This window comes from Hemicordylus capensis, chromosome 6 (assembly GCF_027244095.1).
Source record: "Hemicordylus capensis ecotype Gifberg chromosome 6, rHemCap1.1.pri, whole genome shotgun sequence".
NCBI lineage: Eukaryota > Metazoa > Chordata > Lepidosauria > Squamata > Cordylidae > Hemicordylus > Hemicordylus capensis.
In genome coordinates this window covers 33,559,530-33,586,696 of record NC_069662.1, presented here as the reverse complement: position 1 = coordinate 33,586,696, position 27,167 = coordinate 33,559,530, and the positions used below count along the sequence as shown (strand labels likewise).

Genomic DNA, 27,167 nt, shown 5'->3' with positions numbered 1-27,167 from the left:
AGGTTTGCGGAGCGAGTGCTCCGCAAAACCAGGCTTTCTGATCTTGAGTAGCTGCGGCATGGCTCCGCGCCACAGCTACTCATGAGTAGACCCCTGGAGGAGAGGCGAAAAGCCGCCTCCCTGCTCCGGGGGTCTCCCCAGTATGCCCTGCATGCTCAAGCAGGGCATACTGGGGCTTCCAAGGGCCATGCGGCCCCCGCTCCCCCCAGCTCCCGCCGGCTCCATCACGGAGCTGGCAATCGTGTGGGCAGATGATCCGGCCGACCAGGGCTCCCTCCCCGCTCGTGTGTGGGGAGAGCAGGCTTAGCCCTCTCTCCCCGCGCACTGGAAGAAACCAGGTCTCACTGATTGTGAGACCCGGTCCAATGTGTGCTGTCATGTCGAGGCGAGCACAAAACCCTGAGGTTTTCTTTGGTAGAATACAGGAGGCATTTACCATGGCCTTCTCCGGCATAGTCTGAGATGATGCCTTTCAGCATCTTCCTATATTGCTGCTTCCCAACATAAGTGCTACCCATAGATGGGAAACATACCAGCGGGGATTTGAACCGGCAACCTCTGGCTTGCTAGTCAAGTCATTTTCCGCTGTCCCATAGCAGGTCTATAATCAGGATTTTACAGATTTTTTCTTTAGGTAAAACAACTTGTGTGATCTTCAGTTGGATCTGGGAACTAGTGCCAGGCAGGGAGAAGGAGGCGTTTAGGCCCATTTCCCCAAATTGTGCCTCTCCTAAAGATGCATCTCAGCAAGTTGGAGTTTACTGGGTTTTAAAAAATGGCATTGATCAGCAGTGTGGAACATAGTCATTGCTGGCAATAAGATTGCTCTGTACTTTGTCCCTGTTTCTATTTTCCCACAAATAACCGAAATATCTCCCCACCTTTGCAGTCTTCATACAGGTGGGGAAATTGGGGAGCCATTTTGATTCAGCATTACTTTAAACTCAAATATATGCTAAATATTAGTATGACAAAAAGTAAAGACATCTACAAAGTTTGGCTCAATATTTTTGATTGTGAAAGTGGATGAATATTGGAATTTAGTGGAGATTTTTTTTTTTTAATAACTACATTCATCTAGAAAGGGTGATTCCCCAATTTGTCTCTTTCCAAAATTCTTAAATGAGGTCTTGCTTCTCAGTCTTTGGTGAAGGTTTTCAGCCTTAAATGGCACAGTGGGGAAATGCTTGACTAACAAGCAGAAAGTTGCCGGTATGAATCTCCGCTGGTACTATATCGGGCAGCAGCGATATAGGAAGATGCTGAAAGGTATCAGCTCACACTGCGCGGGAGGAGGCAATGGTAAACCCCTCCTGTATTCTACCAAAAACAACCACAGGGCTTGGTGGGCACCCACAAAATCTACTCAACAGCACACTTTACTTACTTATCTCACAGACAAAGCATATAAAATTAGTACTCACCTGCAGCCATACTGTTTTGTTCAGTGATTTGCCGGATTCAGAACCAGTAGTAGAGGATCTCTCCTTCTTTGTAAGGGAACAGTGGGCTCTGGGGAAAGTGGAACTCTCACAGTTGCAGATTGAACTGCTTCTTGCAAACACTTAAAAGCAGTGAGCTTGGAGAGCTGTTGCTAGTTATTTGAAGAACATTTATGATGCAACTACCTGGAACCCCAAAGGAAATCCCTCTAATAATGCTTGCTCATTGGGATTGCTATACTTCCACACTAAAGCATAGCCTAGCAATTATGTAGCATGGCTTAGACATTAAAAAACATTTCCAGGTCCTCACAGTCTGTAGATTCCTGTGAGTATGAAACGTATGAAACCAATTCTCTACTGGTTTCTCAAGAGGTTCTTGGTGGTGATTTCTGGAATCAAAACAGCAGATTTATCACCTTTTCAGGTCATGAAATTCCATCCAAGTAGCTAGATTTGTATCTTGGGATTGCCCAATTACAATATTTATACAAATATCCCTTAACTGGCCTTAGCTGTATCTAGATGGCAATTCATTCCAACATTATGAAGGGAGATTTTACAGGGCTTCTACACAACATTTAAACACACCTCATCATTTCTTAGCACCATCATTTTGTTCCCCACTCACTGACAATCCATAAAAAACCCCTTTCAATACTACTATAATGCTGAATTTGAGTGTGAGTGTGTGTGTGTGTTCCTGGATTGTCAGCAGATGGACAGCAGATGGCACTAAGAAATTAGGCAACATATTTAAACATCATGTAGGTGTCCCATAAGATCTCTGATCACAATATGTGTTCGTGTTGAAATAAATTGCTGTCTAGATGTTATTAATTTCAGTATAACACAAAAATAACCCACATGGCCAATCCTTTGTTCATTTGTGGAAATGCACAATTCTTTAAAGAACATAACTTTTACTTGTAAGTACACTGTTCGTGTTGAGTTCCTTCCTTCCTTCTTCCTTCCTTCCTTTATACAGATTCATCTACAACATATCACTCATATTAATGAGATCTCCAATCCTTGTTACAGAGAAATTGCTTATCTTCTATAAGTAATTGTACAGGAAGTAACCTTAACTGAGGAATAAATGTTTGATATTTATTACTAATTAAAACATAGGGTAAGAAAACAACAAACAGTCTTTTAGGCAGAGCGAGGGAGAGAACCACTCAGTTTGAATTCAGGATAGCAAGTGAGGGCAAATGGACCTACAGTTTGCCTCCACCGTCACACACCCCTTGCATCATAATCCTAGTTTAGGAGCCCGCAGTGGGTGCGGGACTGGCTACATGGGCTTCCTCTGACCCTGGAAGGACAACCGTACCAGCCAATAGAAGGAAGGCTGCAGGAGGCACTTCCTCCATTAACCCCGTGTGGAGTAAAATCCCAATCCAGATGACACAGAGGAGGAAATGGAACCTCAGCCGGGTGAGTGAAACTCACTACAAGGTGAGGGTGTTGGAAGTGAAGGACTATACACTGTCTCTTGTCTCAATGACATAGGAGGACAGACTAGTGAGTCAGAGGGCTAGAGAGTCAAGACATTGTCATCTCTTCTCTATTACTCTGACACTATCCCTTTGATATGTAGATTGCTAAACTCAGGGACTTCCTTCCTTCCTGCCACTTCCTCTTCCCTTCTCTTCCCTTCCTTCTACCTTGCTACATGCAAGCTCCTCTCCCCTGCACCATGTGTGCAGAGATGCAGAATCCATCTGCATCCAGCTAGATAGATATATTAGAAATCCTGTCTCCTCACTTTCCTATCTAGAATGGAGTTCTCTAATAAATACTACTTGTATTGATTTGAAAATATGAACTGGCTCCAAGTTACTTTACTCTCAGCATAAACGCATGCCTAACTAAATTCTGCTGTGTTGTGCCTCTGTGCACTCTGCTATTATGAAAAAGGGTTTCTCTTACCAGAGAGAATTCCCAACAGAGGGTTCATTCTGAGGTTTGGCAGCAAAATCAGAACCCCAGTTGAGTCCGGGAAATGTGGTTCTGATCATTTGGATGACATAGCGCGTGAACCTGAGTTCAGTTTGCCTCAGGTTCCCCGTTATGTCTGAAGGTGGCCTCAGGGATAAGATCTTAATATGAACAAAGATGTGGAAAAATCCACAGAGGGCGGGTCGGATGGGGACTGGCAATCTATGAGGACACATAAGCACCCTCTCTTATTCTTTCCTATGACTTAAAGTCTTGCCTGAAAAAAATGTTGGCAATCCTAACTGATGTTGTCAAACCTAAAGCAGTTAACCAAACTAAATTACTCAGAAATACTCCCAACTGAAATTAATATGACAAATTAGTCATGATTAACTTGTCCCATTAATTGCAGTGGGACTACTTATGAGTAATTTAGCTTGTATGTCAGCCTATGAGTACTTTGATATCAGCAGTGAAGGGAGACACGATTTAATACTCTGTGGGAGAAAAGCAAATAAACCCTGGTAAAAGTGAACATGTAACTAGTCATACTTGAAAGCTTTTCTTCTGTTTGTAATATCATGGAGTTCCCATTGTACAACCCTTACCACTAAAATAAAGATGTTTGGCATAACTCCCAGAATTCCTGGCATTTTCCTATTGCTTTGTACAAGTAATGTGCTAGGAGATGGCAGGAGCATCATTATGAAAGGAGTTCCTTATTTGTTGGAATAAATTTTACGCTTTAACTTCTTATAAAAAGAAACTGATTTCTTCAGCATCAGCCTCTCAGAATTTAGCAACGGATTGTGTCGCTATAGGGAAAATCAGCAGAGTCACTTTGCTCCAGAATGCATGGCATTTACTTAAAACCAAAATACCAGAAGCCCAGTTAGAATGTATACCAAAAAGGAGGAAAGGTACGACCATGACCAGGAGGATGCGAGCATGGCTAATGGGTAAAGTCAAGGAAGCTATAAAGGGGAAGAAGTCTTCCTTCAGAAATTTGAAGTCCTGCCCAAATGAAGAGAACAGAAAGGAAAAAGAAATGCAATGTGACAATAAGGGAGGCAAAAAGAGAGTTTGAGGAACATTTAGCTAAAAGTATCAAGGAGAATAACAAAAACTTCTTTAAAAACACCAGAAGCAGGAAACCTGATAGGGAGGTGGTTGGACCATTAGACAATGAGGGAGTGAAAGGGATTATGAAGGAGGATAAAGAGTTTGCAGAGAAGCTAAATGAGTTCTTTGCATCTGTTTTCATGGCAGATGATACTGAATATATACCTGTTCCTGAAATGGGTTTCTCAGGGACAGAGACTAAAGAACTGAGTCAGAGAGAGGTGACAAGAGATGATGTTCTAAACTGTCTGGAAAAATTAAAAACTAGCAGATCACCAGTGCCAGATGGCATCTACCCAAGAGTCCTTAAAGAACTCAATTGAGAAATTGCTGACATCCTTGCAAAAATATATAACTTATCCCTACAATCATGCTCTGTACTGGAGGACTGGAAAATAGCCAATGTAATTTTCAAAAAGGGATCCAGTGGCGATCAGGGAAATTACAGACTGGTTAGCTTAAGTTCTGTTCTGGGCAAATGGATGGAAAGCATTCTCAAGGATAAAATTGTAAATCACATAGAAGAACAGGCCCTACTGGGGGGAGAACCAGCATGGTGTCTGCAAAGGTAAATCTTGCCTCACTAAGGAGGAGAGCTCAACATGAGGAGAGCTGGTCTTGTGGTAGCAAGCCTGACTTGTCCCCTTAGATAAACAGGGTCTACCCTGGTTGCATGAATGGGAGACTACATGTGAGCACTGTAAGATATTCCCCTTAGGGGATGGAGCTGTTCTGGGAAGAGCACCTGCATGATTGCATACAGGAGATTCCAAGTTCCCCCCTGGCATCTCCAGGGTCGGGCTGAGAGAGACTCCTGCCTGAACCTTGAAGAAGCCGCTGCCAGTCTGTGTAGACCATACTGAGCTAGATGGACCAATGGTCTGACTCAGTATATGGCAGCTTCCTATGTTCCTGTGTAATCTTTTGGCGTTCGTTGAGAGTGTCAACAGGTGTGTGGATAAAGGTAACTTGGTTGACATAATATGCCTGGACTTCCAAAAACCTTTTGACAAAGTTCCTCATCAAAGACTCTTGAGGAAAATTAGCAGTCTTGGGATAAGGGGACAAGTAAATGTGTGGATAGGTAACTGGTTGAAGGACAGGAAACAGAGGGTAGGTATAAATGGAGAGTTTTCACAATGGAGAGAAGAAAGAACTGGGGTCCCCCATGGATCTGTATGGGGACCAATGCTTTTTAATTTATTTAAATGATCTAGAAATTGGGGTAAGGAGCAAGGTAGCCAAATTTGCAGATGACACCAAACTATTTAGGGTAGTGAAATCCAAAACAGATTGTAAGGAGTTCCAAAAGGATATCTCCAAACTGTGTGAGTGGGTGACAAAATGGCAAATGCAGTTCAATGTTGGCAAGTGTAAAGTGATGCATATTGGGGCAAAAAAACCCCAAATTCACGTATACGCTGGTGGCATCTGCACTGTCAGTGACTGACCAGGAGAGAGATCTTGGCATCATGGTGGACTGCTCATTGAAAGTGTCAACTCAATGTGTGGCAGCTGTGAAAACAGCCAATCCCATGCTAGGGATCATTAGGAAGGGGATTGGAAAAAAATTGCTAATACTATAATGTCCTTTAAAAAAACTATGGTGCGGCCACATTTGGAGTACTGTGTACTATTCTGGTTCCCATACCTACTGAAGGACATTGTAGAACTGTAAAAGGTGCAGAAGAGGGCAACCACGATGATCAGGGGCCTAGAGCACCTTTCCTTTGAGGCAAGGCTAGAACACCGGGGGCTTGGGGGAATCATGATAGAGATCTATAAAATAATGCATGGTGTGGAGAAAGTGGAGAGAGAGAGAAAATTCTCTCTCTTGAATAACACTAGAAACAGGAGTCATCCCATGAAATTGATTGCCAAGAAACTTTTTCACACAACACATAATCCGCTTTCGGAATTCTCTGCCACAAGTTGTGGTGACAGCCAACAACCTGGATGGCTTTAAGAGTGGTTTGGATAACTTCATGGAGGTCAGGTCTATCAATGGCTACTGGTCTGATAGATATAGGCCACCTCCAGCCTCAGAGGCAGGATGCCTCTGCATACCAGTTGCAGAGGAGCAACAGCAGGAGAGTGGGCACGCTCTCAGCTCCCGCCTGTGGGCTTCCCAGTGGCATCTGGTGGGCCACTGTGTGAAACGGGATGCTGGACTAGATGGGCCTTGAGCCTGATCCAGCAGGGCTGTACTTATGTTCTTATATTCTTATGTTCTTATGACCAGAGTAGTTGAGTTTATGCAATTTATGCAAATTAAGTAAATATGGGAGGCTAGTGAACACAGGCAGGTACAATGAACTTCAGTCTAAACAGCCACCTGTTATAGTATTCTTTCAAATCATGGGATTGAACCAGTTACCTTATCTACAATGTTATAAATCCAGTGAATTGTGGATGTGCCAAACTTTTATTCATTGCATACCACTGCAGTTTTTTTAAAACTGGAAAGCTTCAGATTTGGCATTACTTTGGAGAACCCTAGCTATGAGGTACGAGCAAAGTTTGTCTAAAGGCTACATGATTCTTGATGGACTATTGTTTTCCGAGTCTCTCTTTCAGAAATAGAACTATCTTTAATCTGATTAATTGATCCCTTGCGGGATGGGGCCGTTGTTCAGTGGAAGTGCATCTAGTAACCATATTTACTCCTTGGCATCTTCGGACTTTCTTCTGCCTGAAACCTTGGAGGGCCACTGCCAATCAGTGTAGACAATACTGGGCTAGATGGACCAATGGTCTGACTTAGCATAAGGCAACTTCCTATGTTCCTGTGATCATAGGACCCGGCTCTGTATATTATTGAGGAGCAGCCTTTTTCCAACCTTTTTCTGTTGAAGCAGAAAAGTAGAGTTGGAGAAAACCTGTCACCGCAGGCACCCTCTCTTAAACACAACTAATAATTCTTGTTTTCTGAGATATTGATACATTCCATGATACATTCATTACAATGATATTGTTTTCTGAGATAATGAGCCCCTGGTGGCGCAGTGGTAAAACTGCCGCCCTATAACCAGAAGGTTGCAAGTTCAATCCTGACCAAGGGGCTCAAGGTTGACTCAGCCTTCCATCCTTCTGAGGTCGGTAAAATGAGTACTCAGAATGTTGGGGGGCAATATGCTAAATCATTGTAAACGGCTTAGAGAGCTTCCAGCTATAGAGCGGTATATAAATGTAAGTGCTATTGCTATATTGGCAATAATGATCTCAGTTTTTTAATGAAGGCAAAAAATCACAGGAACATAGGTTTTGCAGGATGAGTGGGGAGAGTGGGCCAAGCCTGCTCTCCCTGCTCACGAGCAGAGAGGGAGCCCTGGGCGGCCGGATCGGCCACCCACACAATTGCGGGCTCTGTGACGGAGCCGGCCGGGGCTGGGGGGAGCAGGGGCCGATTGATCCCTTGGGGAATGCTGGAGAGACCCCAAGAGCCGGGAGGAGGCTTTTCGCCTCCCCTCTGTGGGTCTCCTCGTGAGTAGGCATGGCACGAAGCTGCGCCGCGGCTACTCACGATTATTAAAACCAGGTTTGCAGAGCACTTGCTCTGCAAACCTGGTATTACGGCAGGGGTTCTTGAGCGGGTTACAATATCAAGAAATCTTCAGGGATAAGGGCTCAAAGGAAAACTACAATTATCAATGTATCAAAGGTTTGGACCTAAACGCATGGCAAATCTGAGAAATCTCACAGTGATATGTACAGTTCCAGCTGAATTCATTAATTGTCAATCAATCAATCAGTGTATTTGTTTAGCTGTAGCCATAATAAAAAATGTGCAGAAACTGGATAGTTAAAATAATATAGCAAATTACAGGGTAGTCAAAAATACAAAGATGGACTCAGAATCACTCAGTATTATATCAGCTTGCCACATACCTTGATGGCAGAGACTAAAAAAACTGGCTATTTTTCTTGTAATGTAGGCCCTAGTAGCCGCTTATGAAAAGTTTATATAAAACCCCAAAGACCCCCTAGGAAAAACCATAAGTGGTGGGCGAATAGGTACATCATGTAGCCCATTTTAGAAGTTGCAACAAAATAATACATGAATCAAGCCTTCCACTTCCTCTGAACCACATGGAAAGAGACATTCAACAGTAGGAATTGTCAGCTAGGGTTGTGCACAGAACTGGTTAGATAACTGGGTTATCTCCCTCACAAGCTCCAATGGCAGGACAGATTTGATTGGTTGAGAAAAAAGGTCACGCCTACTTGAGCCTGAGGGGGATAACACCACCCCAGTTCTTTTGGTCCAAGTTAGGTACTAAGCGATACTGATAAGACAATCAGAACAGATGGGGGGGAAACGGGTGCAGAATAACTAGCAAGGGTATAAGGAGCCCCCCCATACCCATTGGGAAAGGGCAACCTAGTTTTACAGCCAAGCTTCAGATTCTAATCTGCTGGGCCCAGCTTGCTAATCCTCTGTACCCAAGCTTGCTGGTTGTTCTCCCAGGAACCGACAAGCACGCCAAACTGAGTGGGCCAAGATGTCCCTGGCTCCAGCAACCAGAAGAAGGCTTCATGGTAAGCCCCATTCTCAGTTGTTGGGGCCAGGGACATCTCCATGGGACATACCACAGCATGAACCGACTAGGGTGGGAGCATGCTTGGCTACTCCCGGGGAAGCACCTGCTGTAACACCCTTTGCCCAAACGCAGCCGGAGTGGAGGCATGAGAGTCAATTTTATAATGCCTCGTGAACGTAGAGGGACTAGCTCTGGCTGGATCTATTGTCAGGGGAGAACTCTCTGCAGGACCCTGCGGCCAAACACCGCCCTACTGGCTGTGTGTTCATCCAGCTTGTAATGGCTGGAGAAGTTGAAAGGGGAGCTCCAGCTGGCCGCCTTGCAGATCCCCTCCAAAGAAGCTGAGCACTGCTGACATGGCCACAGACCTTGTAGAATGAGCATTGATCTGCCCCAGTACCGGGAGATGTTGGGACTCATATGCTAGAATAATGCAGGAGCACACCCAACAAGCGAGAATGGCCGTTGATACTTTCAGGCCCCTCTTGGAAGCATGAAAGTTATGAATAGTGCATCCAACTTGCAGCAATGTTTGTTCTTATCGATGTATCTATCATGACTCTGTTAGCTCGGCTAACCCCACAGGATTTTACAACCCCCTTCAGCACTCCCCCTGAGAGTAACCAGAAAGCAGCAGCAAAACCAAATGAAGGAAAATAAAAGACTCACAAAGCAATTAGTCAATGGATTAAGTTCCCTGAACTGAAACTAGGTACCCCCCTCTAACACTAACTGAGTAATAAGTGGAAGGAAAAGACAAAACAAGGAATGAAACAAGCGAAGAACACAGAACAAGGAATTAAGGGAACAATGCAGAAAAGTACAGACAAGACAAACTGGGACACAGAAATGGTGGAAATTCAAGAGCACACTATCTGCAGCCAACAAAGTTGCAAACAGCATCAGAGCAAAGAGAGACTGTCGAATATATATGGCTCAAGAGAACCAGCAGCCAATCAGGCTTCCCTGAATCACCACTTTGGCTTTCTTTCTTGGGATCTCCCACACCTGTTTGACTCCCACTGAGCCTGCCTCTTGAGACGTTGTCTTAAGACAGGTGAAATCCCAGGCTCTTCCCCATCAGAGATCATGTCTGGCAGCTGTTGTGAATCCTCAGCTCTAGAGTCTGGTTTCTCTGCCAAATCCTGTGGCTGTGCTTCTAAGCCCTCACTAGCTGGTAAGTCATCCTGCTCTGACTCTTCTGAGTCAGAAGTCTGAGCCATGGCAGTACTCTTTGAGCACTTGCCTGATGTCCAATTGGTGCCACTCCTTCTTTGCTAGGTGCTTCAGATCCAGGCATGAGGAGGGCAGGTAGACGTCAGCTGACCTCTGGAACAACAAGCTCACCTTTGGAATGAAGGACGGGTCTGGGATGAACCTGAACGAGTCCTTCGAGAAGGTGCACAGACTAGGCTTTATTGATAAAGCTTGCATCTCCAAAATCCTCCTAACTGAGGGAGACAGACTGTAGTGGCTCAAATGGTGGGAACTGCACGCCCGCTGAGGAGGATGTCTGGGTCCCAAGAGGGATGGTGATGGCAAACTGGTGGTAACAGCTGGGTCGCCCCCCTTGGGAACTTTGTAGGAGCGGATGTTCTGTCTGGTAGGAGCACCTCTGAGGAAAGAACACCTGGACCAGGCAAGCTGCCTGGCATTTCAACATGTTTGCCTTTAGGCCCAATGAAAAGCCATCCTGGAGGAACTCCAGTAGGTTGCCTGACTCACACTGCTCTGACCACTTGGAATGCCGGGCTGCCCAGCATAGGGAGCTCCACACCTTGGGGCTGGAGTGAGTGAGGGGAAGAAAGAAAGAGAAAAAACTATGAATCTGATCAGAGGCCTTGGTCTTTAGGACGTCAAGAGGAAAGGCCAAGGATGGACAAATATCCTAGGTTCCTCTGTAAGGCCAACAGAGAGGGTTCCACTCTGTTAGGGAGCTTGCTCACCTCTGGCTCTCTGCCCAGGAAATCTGATGCCTGGGTTTGGAACTGTGACAAGTGCCCAGCTGACTGTCTGAGTAGGAAAGTCAGCAGGCAGCACCCATCTGGGATGAACGGCTCTCTGTCTGCTTTAGGCTAAGCTGCAAACGTACGTCAATTTCCTCAGATTATATGGGTGTGGTCCTCCCACTATGTGGTCATGGGTGACCTTCTATCCTTAGCTGGCTGGAGGAGGAAGAGGGTGTTTCGCCCCTGAAGAACAGCAAGGTTCTTCCAGAGAGAGTCCAGAGGTTATAAGCCTGTGTAAATATCCCATGATGTGAATAGCGAGAGCAAAAATCCAGAGCCAGGAGTGTGTAAGGAATCAGCCTCCTGCGGAGGGTATGACTCTAGACTCCATGCAGCCCACCCTATATGGAGGTAGGGTGGGGGTCTGGTGGGAGGTGAAAGATGGAAGAGGCAAGGTTATCAGTGCCTGTGGATTGTAGGGCTTATTAAGGTTCAAACTAGATGCATAAGAGCAGTGAAGAGAGTATGAATGTGTTCCCCAATAATGGGACATCCAAGGTAGAATAAAGGTACAGCAGACAATCTTATGTCTCATGAGAAAGCATGTGACCTCTGGCTAGTCGCCTGCCTTCAGAATGATATGTAAGCAAGCACATCCCTGAAGTAAGTACCTTCGCTGGTAGGGGGCGTACCTAGTGATAAGAGAGCCACCCCAGTAGTGTAAATGAAAAGGACATTTAACCTTACCGAGGCCTCAGGTAGTAAAGACAAGACCTCTTCCCTTCTGTACTTTGGAACCCATTTGAGGCCGTGGCTCTCCTGGGAACTTCAGTTCATGTTCTACCATTCTGGATACGTAGAATATTAGTGTCCCTGGAAGGTCATTTCAATGAAAAATTAATTATGTCCTTTCGGGTTAAGGGTTGTTGATCTGCAGGCACAAGGGACTGCGTCTCTAGCCTCTGTGATTTGGAGGACCACTATGTGAAGAGGAGCTGACTAGATGGGCCATGAGCCTGGCCCAGTATGGTTGTTCCCATGCTGTTACAGAAGCAATAGTCTCATACCTTGTTGTGCACTACTCACAGCCTTTGTATGGGGTGGTCTGGAAGTGCCATAAACAAATATAAAATAATCAATAATACTCTCATGTTCTATTGCTCATGTTCTATCGCTCATGTTCATCATGTTCATGTCCATGAACATCTCTCATGTTCTATCTACTGGTTTTCCTGGTTTGGTTAGAATCTGAACCAGATTCATACTGACCCAGCCTGGTCTGGTTCTCGTTCTGGTCAGAACAGATCCAGTCCAGTCCAACCACAGGACCGGTTCAGTGGTCTACTGGTAAAGGGGCAGGGGGACTTCCCAAGGGTGTTAATGGTGCAGCACTATCTTGGTAATAAGGGCTAGAGGGGGCGGAAGGGGGAGCCACATTGTGAAATACAAGGATCCATCTTGTGAAATACAAGATTTTATGAGACTCCTTCTTTGTATCTGACTTGCTTTCAGTCTTGTGAACAGCAACCTTCTGAGGGAATTAAGGTTTAGTGTTTATACAGTATGAGCCAAATTTGGAAGGGCGGTATAAAAATTAAATGAATGAATGAATGAATGAATAAAAATATGTGGGTTATTAATAAATGAGAATAATTTAACAAGATATGATTTCTTTTCATTTCCTCTGAATTCATTTCTGTGTTGGTCTTTGGAGTGTGAACTCTGGGATTAATTGTGCTGATTGTAAGTTGTTGCCTAGTGAGGTAACAGCACCATTTGCTCAGAGGCCCATATGACCAAATTGTTCTTAAACATTGCTGTAACACTAATCCCCAGCTTCTGCTGTTGCCACCAGTATATGCAGATAGTGGACTGGAGCATCAAGGATCTAGCCAATTATGTTTTCATCGTTATGATTTTGTAGGCCAGTACAATATCTCAGACTGGACATCAGATCTCATGTCCTTCTGGCACGAACGTCATGGGCCATCAAATTTACTTGCTTTTTAGAGATTATTTGAAGCTGTCACACCCATAACTATCCATATAACATCCCCCCACCTTTAATTGAAATATTTCCATAAACACTTTACAGTTTACAGGGATCTATATGTGTAACAGAACACTGGGACATATGAACTCTTACTTTCTGCAGTGATTAGAACTCCAAAGCTTTACCATATGCTCTTATGGAATCTGTGGATGGACCCTCAGGTTGTGGTCATGCATCTGTCAATATTAGTTTCAACATCCAGGACAGGGAAGAAGGAGGAACATTTGTTGCCATTGTGCACTAATACTTTTCACATTCCGTTTCAGAATGGCCTTGATATCCACCAGCAAATGGAAACTGGGGAGAATTTGTCAAACATTACAGCTTTCATCCTCCTGGGATTTGGAAATCTCCTTGACTTGCAAGTTCCCATCTTCATATTGTTTCTAGGCATCTACACATTGTCCATTCTTGGGAATCTACTAATTGTTTTCCTAGTTGTGGTTGACCAGCATCTTCACACTCCCATGTATTTCTTCCGCCTCAACTTGTCTTGCTTGGAAACCTGCTACATTTCAATAATCCTACCCAAGATGTTGGACATTTATTTAACTGGTCATAAATCCATATCCATTACAGGTTGCATTGCACAATACTATTTCTTTTGTTCCTGTGCAGCCACTGAATGTTATCTTCTAGCTATGATGTCTTATGACCGGTATTTGGCAATATGCAAACCTCTGCACTACACACGCCTCATGAGCAGTAGACGCTGCAGTCAATTAGTTTTCACATCTTGGAAAAGTGGCCTAGTGACCTGCACCATAATAACTTCCTTTCTGTTACAGTGACATCCTGTGGACCCCATGAAATTGACCATTACTTTTGTGACTTGTATCCAGTGATAAACCTCTCCTGTAGTAATACCTACTGTATGTTGTAAAGACAGCAACCTTCATTCTAGCCTTCATTGCAATAGGACTCCTTTTTCTACTAACTTTGGTCTCCTATGTTTTCATCATTATCACCGTATTGCGGATTAAATGCAGAACTGCACAGCAGGTCTTCTCCACCTGCTCTTTCCACTTCATTGTTGTGATATTTTTCTACATGCCATTATTCCTTGTTTATGTTGTTCCTGAAACAGACACCTTGCAAGTGCTCCACAAAACCTTCTCTCTGTTCTACACTGTCCTGACTCCCATGCTCTCATCTACTGTTTGAGAAACAAAGATTTGAAGGAAGCCTTTTTCAGATCTGCCAGGAAAATCCACAATCGAATATCATAAGTTCAGGCGGTCCCGGTGAATTTGATAGCATTTAGCAAAACTTTGTGACCAAGAAATGATTGAGTCTCAACAGAGCAGCAACCTACATCTTTTTATTCACAGCACCAGATTTAGTCCCTCCAAATTTTTAAGAAAGAATTCAAAATGCACTTTCCCTTACTAGGCTCTGCAGTAATTTTAGCTCAGTGCCTCTGATCTGTTGTTGTCTTTTGTTAGGTCACATTCCAGGGAATAAACTTAAGGGGGAGCAACAACAGGAGAGAGGGCATGTCCTTGCCTGTGGGCTTCTCAGAGTCATCTGGTGGGCCACTGTGTGAAACAGGATGCTGGACTAGATGGGCCTGGGGCCTGATCCAGCAAGGCTGTTCTTATGTTCTTAACAGTTGTTGTTATAAATATATAAAGCCTCAGTAATGCTTTCCCCCCTCAGTAAATCACAGACCCTAGAGGTTTCATTTTGCAGTACATGGGCACTTCTGATCAAAGTCTATGTGTACATTGATATCCTGTTTCTATGTAATGTCACTGGGCTCCTGTTTTGTGGGACTTACTAACCTAAAAATAGTTGAAGATGCTTGGCATAACTCCCAGACATCTAGGCATATTTCACATTGGCATGTTAGCACACAATTAATATGTTAGAAGATGGGAGCATCATTGTGAAATGATGTGTGCTCCTCATTAATATATTTACACTGCTCATTGTGAGTTCCTCATTAATATATTTGTGGGGGAGAAATTTAACCTGTCTCTCATATAAAAAGGAACTGCCTTTTTCATCAGCAGATGCCTTTCAGAATTTAGACAGATGGTATGACCAGAGTAGTTGAGTACAGCAAGTTATGCCAATAGTCATAGTAAGTAAACATGGGAGAATGGTGCAGTCAGGGCAGATATGCCAAATGTAAATCTACTGGTAAATGTTGTCCTTCAGAGTATGCTGAAATGGTTTTTCAAATCATGAGACTGAACCAGGAACTTTATTTTCAGTGTTATGAATCCAATTTGTTGCAAAGGTGTCAAACATTTATTTAATTCATAACATGCTTTTAAAAATGAAAATTGATGTGAAAAACCCTAGCGATGGAGAAAGTTTATCCAAAAAGCTAAGGATACTTGATGGAATATTGTTTTTGAAGTCTCTTATTCAGTGAGAGACTTAAGTCCCTTAATTTGATTTTTTTTAAAAAAGAGACTGAGATCATTATTCTCATTTTTTCAAAAACCAACTAATTAGTTGTGACTGGGAAACTATTGGTACAGCTTTGTTGTTTTCTCCCTTACCCTCCTCTACTGTCTCAACAGAAAATTGTTGAATTATGTCAGCACCACTCTTATTAATATAGATAGCCAAACACATGACAACTGCTTATTTCTCCTTCATTGTCATTGTGAATTCTACCCATTTGTAGAAACAGATAGCTTCTGCTCAAACATTTGGTGATTAAATAAGTATAGAAGGACCATTTGTAATTTGCTATTGAATGTATGCAAGACAGAGCAACATTCCAGAACCACCATTTATGGAAAAGGTTTGGAGCATAGGGAAGAAACAGAGGAGATATTCCTGCATCCTAGGAATGAAATATGAATGGAACAGATCAGAGCATTTACATGGGATTGAAATCTTCTTAAAGGTAAATATGTATGCATCATATATTTATTTCATTTATCCAACTGTATTCAGCATAAGATAATTTCAATGTTTTCTTGAGTGAAAGATTGTATAGTTCATACAGCAAGCAACTCCTCCACTTTCCTGGTAAAGTATTGGACTGGCTGATGGGAAGCTCAAGATGAAGATGTGCTTGTAAATCTGACTGATCTGATCTTTATTCTGGGCCAGGGACTTTTACACACAGCAGGCTTTACCACGAGTTTACTGGGAGGCTTTACTGCAAACTCAGAGTTGTTCCAAAAAACTGACACAAATAGTGGATTTTAAACCCCAATTACGTGTGAACTGCTCCCAGATAAGTCGCAGGGACTTCAGGGTAAATCTGTCCAATATGTGAACGCACCCCTTCCATTTCGGAGGAGATGCAAGTTAAAGGGCTTTAAAAGCCCCGTGTGAAATACTTCCAGGCAAACTGCTGGAACTGAGATGAGATCAAGGAGATTTACAGAATGTATCTTCCATTTTATGTGCTAGTCCCACAGTTTGAGGGGAGCAGTAGGGTTGGGAGGTATGCACAGAACAAGTGGAATGCCATTTCTTATGCAGCTATAAAATATTGGGAAGAAGTGACAGGATTGCACAGAATATTTCTTGAGGGCTAGAGCTCTGAATCTAAGAGCACTAGCATAATTGCTGTCAGTATATCCAAAGTCTGAACTTCTTAAAAACCCTGTAGGGCTGAGAAATCTCACAGAGATGTGTATAGGCAATTTAATAAATCAGCAAAGGCAATATTAAACCCAAATATTTTAGCATAACTGGTTGTAGCTCACAGCAACCATTAGTACCACCAAATTCATTTCAAAATTTAGCTTATAAAGCTTCCAAAACAGGACCAAACACAGTTGTCTATTTTAATCCACAGCCTAACACAGACTAAAAGGAGTAAGTGATGACAAGGCATGCTCTTATTGTATGTTTAGATGGAATCGCAGATTGTGCCCTATAGAGCTGTCAACATTAGGCACAAGCATCAGGGATGGGGCAGGGGGACTGTGGTTATCATTCTGTGCTAATGTTTTTCACATTGTATTTCAGAAAGGCCTTGATATTCTCCTGCAAATGGAAACTGGGGAGAATCTGTCAAACATTACAAGTTTCGTCCTCCTGGGATTTGGAAATCTCCCTGAATTGCAAATTCCTCTCTTTGCATTGTTTCTAGCCATCTATACTTTGTCTATTGTTGGGAATGTCGCAATTGTTTTTCTAGTTGCAATTGACCATCATCTTCACACCCCCATGTATTTCTTCCTGCTCAACTTGTCCTGCTTGGAAGTTTGCTACTTTTCAACCATCCTTCCCAGGATGCTTGCTAATTTTCTAACTGGGGATAGATCCATTTCTGTTAAGGGTTGCATCACACAATACTATTTCTTTGGTTTCTATGCAGCCACAGAGTGCTATCTTCTAGCAATGATGTCTTATGATCGATATTTGGCAATATGCAAACCTCTGCACTACACAACCGTCATGAGCAACACACTCTGCATTCAATTAGCTTCCACATCTTGGATGAGTGGCCTTGTGACCAACACTATAATCACTGGCTTCATGTTACAGCTGACATTCTGTGGACCCAATGAAATCGACCATTTCTTTTGTGATGTATATCCTGTGGCAAACCTCTCCTGCAGCAATACCTACCCGGTGAAGCTTGCCACATTTATTCTAGGCCTCTTTGTCACGGGACCTCCATTTCTACTGACATTGTCCTCCTACATCTGTATTATTCTTACTGTCTTGCAAATTCAATCCAAGGCTGCCCAGCAGAAGGCCTTCTCCACCTGTTCTTCCCACCTCATTGTTGTAACAATTTTCTATGGGTCAATATTCCTTGTTTATGTGGTCCCTGAAACAGACACCCTGAAGGAGCTCCACAAAACCTTCTCTGTGTTCTATACTGTCCTGACTCCCATGCTCAACCCCCTTATCTACAGTCTAAGAAACAAAGAAGTGAAAGAAGCTTTTTTCAGATTTGCCAGGAAATACAGCAACCTAAAATCATAGCTGTAGGTGGGTGGTCCTGGTAGATTTGATAGAGTTTAGCAATGTTTTGCCACCAATAAACAATTGAGTCCCCACAGCGTAGGAAGACTTTTTTTTTTTAACGGAAGTCTGTAAAGTCCCAAGGTTCTTACTATTAGAAACAAACAATTACCTCTTTCACATAGATACAAATGAACTGAAATTCTTATTCCAGTTGTTGTCATTAAGTCATACTCATATTACACTAAATAGAAAAACATAGTAGATAGTTATTGGAAAGGAGCAGGACTGAAGTAATGGGAAGGGTTGGTTCAAAGCTCTGGTTTTGGGAAGGGTTGGGTCCTGTCTAAATTATGCAGTAGAAGTCCCAGAAAAATTAATAAGATGGAGGTGAGAGAAGAAGTCTTTTCAGGGAGGAGAAGAGACAACCAATGGGAAGACTCTGACCCACATGCATTTCAATTGGGTCACCAAAAGTGTTAGCATATGCAGCAGAGCCTATCTGGGAGATCTTGTTGGTCAGGCAGAATCATTTGGAAGTAGTCCGTCCTTAACATATCTGTGTCCAAGTTATTTAAGGCTTTAATGGTAATGACTAGAATCTTCAATTGGACCCAGAAACCAATTAGCAGTGACAGCAGTTATTTTAAAATCAACAATGGATTATTCTAGGTGGTCCCAGAAAGCAGACTGGATGCTGCATTGCACTAGCTGAAGTTTGTGAATAGTTTTCAAGGGCAGCCCCATGTGGAATGTGTTCAGTATTCCAGCTGTGATGTGACTATGGTATGGGTGAGGATAGTCAGGTCTGCCTTCTTAAGGGAGGGTTACACAAGTTAGGGTCACAGCTGATGCACAAGCTGAAGCTGTGCAAAGGCTCCCCTGGCCACCACTGCCACCTCACTAGGAGATGTGTCGAATCTAGGAGAACTTTCAGACTGGGCATCTGCTCTTTCAGAGTGACTTCATCCCCATCTGGAACAGGCTGACCCCCTCCTTAATTGGCTCTCCTACTGGCCATTAACATCTCCATCTTGTCTGGGTTGTTCGCCCATAATTGTATCCAAGAAGCTCCAGTTCAGTGGCATTTTTATCTCCCCTACTCATGTTAGGAATGTGGGTATGATTTTGATTTTTCTTTGTCTTTTACACTGCAGATTCAGGTCCATTCTAAATGGTGTGATTATTATCCATATTTCCAAAACTCATTCTTTCCCTCCTGAAAATACTGCTAAAATTCTTGTTCACCCTCTTATTCTGCCTCATTATCACAACATCATTTTATTCTGGCTTCATTCTCATGACATCATTTTAGTGATCTTCTCTCACTATAAATCTTCCAGCCACTATCTTCTTCATTCTGCAGACCATTTTATTTTTCTTGCCTGTAAATGTGACCGTGTTTCTCCTTTTCTTTTTTCTTTATACTGACTTCCTTTCCCTTTTAGTGTCCAACTTAACATTCTAATATTCTAAAACTTTATGACTTATACTCATACAGGAGCAACCATGGAGAAGGGACTGCAACTGGGTCTCCAAAATTGTTGCCTGGTGGAGCAGTGGCCACCTGGCAGATCTTGTTGAAGAGCCAGAAGAGGTGGTCCTTTTAATCTTTAATTCCCCCCTATACTCCACACGGAGCTCTAGGTTCTTGAGAAACCAATCTCTTAGCTAGACCAAGGGTCACACTTGCTATCTCTTTCTTCCCTCCTTTGTTTTGCTAGCACCTTATCCTTAGATTTTACTACCACCAGACGTTCCTGTGATTCATTCTCTTTCACTTTTAAAGAAACAACTCAAAATACATGTTTGCCTCTTGGGCCTTCTGTAATGTGCAGTAATTTTATATCAGCATCTCCTCTTTATTGTATTTCCTTTCTTCACATTCCTACCTTTTCCTTATATGCAAGTCTATTTATATTGCAAGCCTCCATGCAGTGACTTGTCTTTGTTAATCTTTTGTATGTAAAGTGCCTTTCTTCTTCGATACTTAAGGAATAACTATTATTTTTATATTATTATTGTTTACACAGTCAGATAGGCGTTATTGACTGGTTTGTTTTATCCAGACATCGAGTCCTTCCCAAGGACCTCGGATGGCTGGATTTTATTATCAATGTTGTTGCTGTTATTATTATAGATATCGTCGCAGAATATAGGCTGTTCCCAGTAAAGTTGCTTTTTGTAATTGGCTGATAGTGATTTCTGTGGCCGCTATGGTGTTGAGGTGCTCTTCAAGGTCTTTTGGAATTGCATCTAAGGTGCCAATTACTACTGGGATTATTTTGATCTTCTTCTGCCACAGCCTTTCAGTTTCAATTTGTAGATCTTTGTATTTTGTGATTTTTTCTATTTCTAATTTCTACTACCTATATACTACAACTACTATACTCAGGTGCATCACCAACTAGACTTCATGGTTGTGAACTATACTCACAACTAAGCAACAAAAATAATAACTGTCCCCCTCAGAGCCCCAGTCTAAGTGGACTCAACTATTCCAATAATTTAGCAACAAAAATAACAACTAGCCATCCTATCCTTCCATGCCATGCCACACACTTTTGCTGTGAAGTATTAAAAAAAAGCCAGGCTAGAGAGTCTGAGAGATCATATGCTTGCAATCAAGACTTGCCAGAATCTGTAGTATGGGAAGGTGAAGTTAGATCAGCACTCTGGTCATTACCAATTCGGAAGGCTACAGGAATTGATGGAATTGATGAAATAGCTACAGAAATGTGGCAGGCAACAGAAGAAGAATCAGTCAAGGCTCTAACCAAACTATACCAGCAAATTTGGAGAACAACACAGTGGCCAACAGATTGGAAGAGGTCAGTCTACATACTCATACCAAAGAAAGGAAACTTAACAGATTGTGCAAACCATCTCACAATATCCTTAATTTCACATGTTAGCAAAATAATGCTCAGGATCATCCAACACAGATTAGAGCCCTATGTGGAAATGGAAATGCTTGATGTTCAAGCTGGTTTCAAAAAAGGCTGAGGAACAAGAGACATCATAGCTGATGCACACTGGATAACTGAGAAAGCCAAAGAATATCAGAAAGAAGTCAATATGTGCTTTATTGGCTACAGAAAAGCCTTTGATTGCGTTGACCACGTCAAGTTGTGGAATATTCTTAGTAAAACTAGTATTTTTAAGCCCGTTAAATAACGGGCGCTAGTAGGGGTGGGCCGGACCCGCTGTTGCCACCTCTGGCCTTCGTGCGGGCCGGCTGGACCCACCGCCACCGCTTCTGGCCTCCTGGCCGGGCGGAAAGTTCCACCGCCGCCACCAAGAGTGCCACCTGCCGCCACCGCCTCTGGCCTCCCGGCCGGGCGGAGAGTTCTGCTGCCACCCAGAATGCCACCCACCGCCGCCGTTTTCCTCCTCCCCGCAGGCGGTCCGGACCCGCCGCCTCTGCTCTCCTCAGGGCCGGCCTGACCCGCCGTTGCCGCCTCTGCCCTCCCTGCGGCCGGCCCGGACCCGCCGCTGCCGCATCTGGCCTCCCAGCGGCTGGGCCGACCAACTGGCCAACATTGCCGCCTGGTGCCGGCGGTCGTGTCCCCCTCGGCGTGTTCTGGGCATGCGCTGTGCGCATGCCCAGAACAGCCAAGGGAGACACGGACGCACGCCAAGCACTGTATTATATAGGATGGCATCCCAGAAGATTTCATTGTTCTCATGAGAAACCTATACACAGGACAGGAAGCCACAGTCCAGACAGAATATGGTGAAACAGACTGGTTCCAGATCTGCAAAGGAGTAAGACAAGTCTGTATACTTTCTCCCTCTTTATTCAATTTATATGCTGAACATATACTGAGAGAAGCTGAATTGGAAGAAGATGAGCATGGTTTTAAAGTTGGAGGAAGAAACATCAATAACCTGCGCTACGCTGATGACACCACTCTGATAGCTGAGAATGTGGATGATCTGCAAGCTCTAGTAATGAAAGTCAAGGAGCACAATGAAAAAATGGGACTACAACTAAATGTAAAGAAGACTAAACTAATGACAATGGGTACAGCAACCAGCTTCAGAATTGACAATGAAGACACTGAAGTGGTGGATAGCTTCTGTCTTTTAGGATTGAGTGATCAACAGTCAACAGGAAAGGATCCAGTAGTCAAGAAATATGCTGCAGACTAGGACTTGGTAGGGTAGCAAAGAAGGCCTTGGAAAGGATATTTAGATGCTGTGACGTGTCTACACCTACAAAGATTAGAATGGTTCAGACCATGGTTTTTCCCGTGACACTCTATGGATGCGAAATCTGGACTTTGAAGAAGCAAGATAGAAAAAGTATTGTTGCTTTTGAACTTTGGTGCTGGAGAAGACTTTTGAGGATATCATGGACAGCCAGGAAAACCAACAAATGGATCTTAGAACAAATCAATCCAGAATTTTCACTCGAGGGACAAATGACCAGGCTCAAATATAATACTTCGGACACATTATGTGAAGATCCAGCTCCCTTGAGTCCATAATGCTGGGGAAAATTGAAGGGAAGAGAAGAAGAGGACGACCAGCAGCACGGTTGATGCACTCGATTACAATAGCAATGAATGTACCACTGAGAGACCTTAAAGGCCAAGTTGAAGACAGATCATCCTGGAGAGAATCTATCTATGTGGTTGCTAAGCGTCGACACCAACTTGACGGCACTTAATCAATCAATCAGTCAACCAACTCTGGCTCCATTGACTTCTGACTGACTCAATTCCAGATGAAGTGGGCTGTAGTTCATTAAAAGCTTCTGCCGCAGCAAATCTAGTAGTCCTTAAGGTGCCACAAAACTCTTTGCTGTATTTGCTGCAAGACAGCAACCCCTCTGGAAGATCCTTCCTTCCTTCCTTCCTTAGATGTTATGGCAGAGCCAGGTTGAAGGTAGGCATGGGTGCAAACTCTGGAGCATCCCATCACCCCTTCACTTGCCACTTTGCTCCCCTGTCTGCTGACAGGGTTCTTCTTCCTCCCTAATGCCACTTTACTCACTGCTTCTACCCCTGCCCTCTCACTGGGTTTTTGTTTGTTTATTTCTTGCTGTGGGGTGCAGCTAGGTAATTTCAGACTCTGAACCTAATGGCCTTGTTACAGGGGACCCTATTTTGTTAGGGCAGGGCCTTATCAATAATACATTCTCAGATCCGTTTACATAGAAAAGTAAACAATAGATAAGAAATGGATAGATAATAGATAAGATGAGAGTGAAGAGGGGGTTGTCTGGCCAGCTAAACCTCAAGTTTGTGGATTAGTGTGAATCTTCCATCGTGTTCAGTGATGACCACCCTGCCCTGGATGTGTGCCCTAACTTGTATCTTGCAGGTTGCAGCCACAGATATAAGAAAGCTCTGCAGCAGCCTTTCGAAAGCCCAGCCCTTCAAGGTACCAAAAGGGAGCCTAGCAGTTGTAGTTCAGACTGGCTACAGGGCAAGAACCTGGCATAGCCTCTGACCTGTGGCTCACCCAGTCAATCTCTGGCTGCTGCCTTTCAGCCTGAATAGAGTATCTGGCAAGAAGGGGCAGCGGGGGGCAGGGGAGAAGAAGTTGCTTCTGTTGCTCAGGTTAAGGACTGTTTCAGGTGCTCTCCATGGTCCTCCAGCGACAAGCCAGGGGTTCCCACACACACTAGCGAAGGGGCAGAGAGCTATGGGGACTCTGGTCTTGTGCCCAAAAGCCTGGCTTTAGTGGCACTACAGTGTGGCACAGAGTTGGGCAAGCATGCTTCAATGTTGGTGAGCAATATAAAGGGCAGGGGAGAGAGCAAAGGCAACCCTCTAGATTCCCACGGCTCATGTTCTTAGGACACATGTCCCCAATTGTGGCAATGCCCCTGGCTATACAGCAACAAGCTGATTCCCATTAATACAGAATATAAAAGCAACTTCTGAGAACAGATCTCTCTCCATTTTTAGCTTTCTTTCCAGTAGGCTTATGAGATCACCCGGCATTCTGTCTGTGTGTCCATGTGTCTGTCCGTGTTTTCCACCACCTCAATTTCGCAACACCTGGACCAATATGAACCAAATCGGGTACAGTTGTATGGACACATAGGGACACCTCAACGGTGTGGTTTGTGATGATGTCATCCACCCTGAGCTAAGATGGCGGACGCATACACATTTGAGGTGCAAGTGGGCTAACTTGTGAACCGCCTAACCGATTTGAGCCAAATTTGCTACAGCTGTAGGGACACATATGGATGCCCAAATGGTGTGATGTATGATGATGTCATCCACTCTAATTCAAGATGGAGGCCACATGAACATATGTTGTGCAAGCAGGCTAATTTGTGGATTGTCTAACCAATTAAAACCAAAATAGGTACAGTTGCAGTGAGTGACACACAAGGACACCTCAATGGCGTAGTTTGTGATGTCATCTACACCAATTCAAGTTGGCAGATGCATAAACTTTTGAGGCACAAGTCGGATAATTTGTGAACTGCTTAACCAATTTGAACCAAATTTGCTACAGCTGTAGGGACACATAGGGATACTTCAATGGCATAGTTTGCTATGACATCATCTACCCCAATCCAAGATGGCAGACACGTAAATGTTTAAGGTGGAAGTGGGCTAACTTGTGGACTGTTTAACTGATTTGAACCAAATTAGGTACAGTTGCAGTGAGTGACACACAGGGACACCTTAGTTGTGTAATTTGTGATGACGTCATCCACCCTGATTCAAGAAGGTGGATGCGTAAACTTTTGAGGTGCAAGTGAGCTAACTTGTGGACACCCTAACCAATTTGAAACAGATTTGCTACAGCTGTAGCAATAGGGACAACTCAACAGCAAAGATTGTGATGATGTCCTCCTCCCCAACTCAAGATGGTGGACATGTGAACTTTTGAGGCACAAATGGACTAACTTGAGAACTGTCTAACCGATTTCAACCAAATTTGGGACAGCTGTAGTGAGTGACACACAGGGACACCTCAATGGTGCAGTTTGTAATGATGACATCCACCCTGAATTCTTACTTACATTCTAAAGTGGCACAGTATCTATAGGGCCAGACTACATGTTCTTATTGTACTGTTGTAACCTCAGGTTGTGCACTGTAGAGTTGTCAAAATGAGGATCAAGCATCAGGGAGAAGGAAGGAAGAAGAACTTTGGTTACCACTGCACACTAATGTTCTTCACATTGTATTTCAGAATGGCCTTGATATTCACCAGCAAATGGAAACTAGAGAGAATCTCTCAAATGTTACAACTTTCATCCTCCTTGGATTTGGGAATCTTCTTGAATGGCAAATTCTCCTCTTTGTATTGTTCCTAGCAATTATACTTTGTCTATTGTTGGAAATCTCCTAATTGTTTTTCTAGTTGCAGTTGACTGGCATCTTCACACCCCCATGTATTTCTTCCTCCTCAACATGTCCTGTTTGGAAACTTGCTACATTTCAACCATCCTACCCAGGATGCTCACCAGTTTCCTAACTGGGGATAGATCCATATCTGTTAAGGCTTGCATCACACAACACTATTTCTTTGGATTCTGTGCAGCTACTGAATGCTTTCCTCTAGCAATGATGTATTACGATCGATATTTGGCAATATGCAAACCTCTGCACTATACAACCCTTATGAACAGTAGACTCTGCATTCAATTAGCTTCCACATCTTGGATGAGCGGCCTTGTGACCAACACTATAATCACGTCCTTTCTGTTACAGCTGACATTCTGTGGACCCAATGTAATTGACCATTACTTTTGTGACTTGTATCCAGTGACAAACCTCTCCTGTAGCAATACTTTCCTGCTGAAGCAAACAACCTTCATTCTAGCCTTCATTGCAACAGGGCCCCCTTTCCTACTAACTCTGGCCTCCTACATCTGTATTATTCTCACTGTCTTGCAAATTCAATCCAAGGCTGCACAACAGAAGGCCTTCTCCACCTGCTCTTCCCATCTCATTGTTGTAACATTTTTCTACATGCCACTATTCCTTGTTTATGTGGTCCCTGAAACCGACACTCTGAAGGATCTCCACAAACCATTTTCGGTCTTCTACACCGTCCTGACTCCCATGCTCAACCCTCTCATCTACAGTTTGAGAAACAAAGAGGTGAAGGAAGCCGTTTTCAGATCTGCCAGGAAATTCAGCAACACAATATCATAGTTTCAGGTGGTCCTGGTGGATTTGATAGTATTTAGCAATGTCTTGTCACCAAGAAATGACTGAGTCTCCACAGAGGAGGAATCTATAGTTTTTAAGAAGCAAAAGTCTGTAAAGTGTCCTGGTCATTAGAAGCAGAAATGAATAATCAACTGTTTCATGTAGATACAAAAGAAATTTCTTATGGAAGTCTAACATCCAATTTCTTTCGTTAAGTCACATCCATATAAAGCTAAATAGCAAAACATAGTAGATAGGTACTGAAGGAGACAGGATTAAATCAATGTGGTGGGGGTGGGAGGGCGGGATCAAAGCTCTTGTCATGGTTTTGAAATCAATGGCCTGACCTCCTGACTAAATTACGCAATAGAAGTTTCACTGAAATGAATAAGAGAAGAGGCCCATTCACACATTATGTTCAACACTCCACAGTGTGTGTACAGTGTACACAGGTACAGTCATCCACATGTTATTCTGAAGGCAGGTACAGAAGTACACTTCCAATCTGTACTATGCATTTGAAGGTTCTGTATCCAGGTTACAATTGGGCTAAGGAAGTGAGGGAAAAGTCTCTACAGGGAGGAGGGAATTACATATATGGGGGCAACTGTGGAGAAGGGCCTGTCTCCCATGCACATCAGTTGGGCCTCCAGAAGTGTTAGCATGCAGAGCAGAAGCCTTCTGGCAGTCCTTGTTGATCAGGCGGAATCATATGGGAATAGGCAGTCCTTAACATATCTGTGTCCAAGCTGTTTAGGACTTTATGGGTCATGATCAGCATCTTGAATTGGGCCTGGAAACCATTCAGCAGCTAGTGTACTTCTTTTAAAGTTGAGCAGTGTGATTGTTTCCAGGTGGTCCCAGAAAGCAGCTTGCATGCAGAACTCTGCACTAATTTAAGTTTCTGAATCCTTTTGAAATGTAGCCCCATGGGGAATGTGTTGGAGTATTCCTTCCAACCTTGATGTGACCAAGGTGTGGGTGAGGTCAGCCATGTCTGCCTTCTTAAGGAAGGGACAGAGCTCACTGACACACAAGCAGAGGCTTTGCAAAGGATCTTCTGGCCACCATCTCCACCTAAGTAGAAC

The 27,167-nt window shown here is 43.6% G+C and overlaps 1 protein-coding gene and 2 pseudogenes across 1 annotated transcript; all 3 read left to right on the top strand.

Moving 5' to 3' along the window:
* The first annotated feature begins 10,113 nt into the window (after window positions 1-10,113).
* LOC128328796 (olfactory receptor 151-like) lies at window positions 10,114-14,280 on the top strand (annotated as a pseudogene).
* Window positions 14,281-17,020: 2,740 nt separating this feature from the next.
* On the top strand, window positions 17,021-17,965 carry LOC128332028 (olfactory receptor 10A7-like). The gene has a single exon (XM_053266211.1). The coding sequence runs from the start codon at window positions 17,021-17,023 to the stop codon at window positions 17,963-17,965; it is 945 nt and encodes a 314-aa protein (XP_053122186.1).
* A 7,173-nt stretch (window positions 17,966-25,138) lies between these two features.
* Window positions 25,139-26,082, top strand: LOC128331294 (olfactory receptor 11L1-like; annotated as a pseudogene).
* The last annotated feature ends 1,085 nt before the right edge of the window (window positions 26,083-27,167 follow it).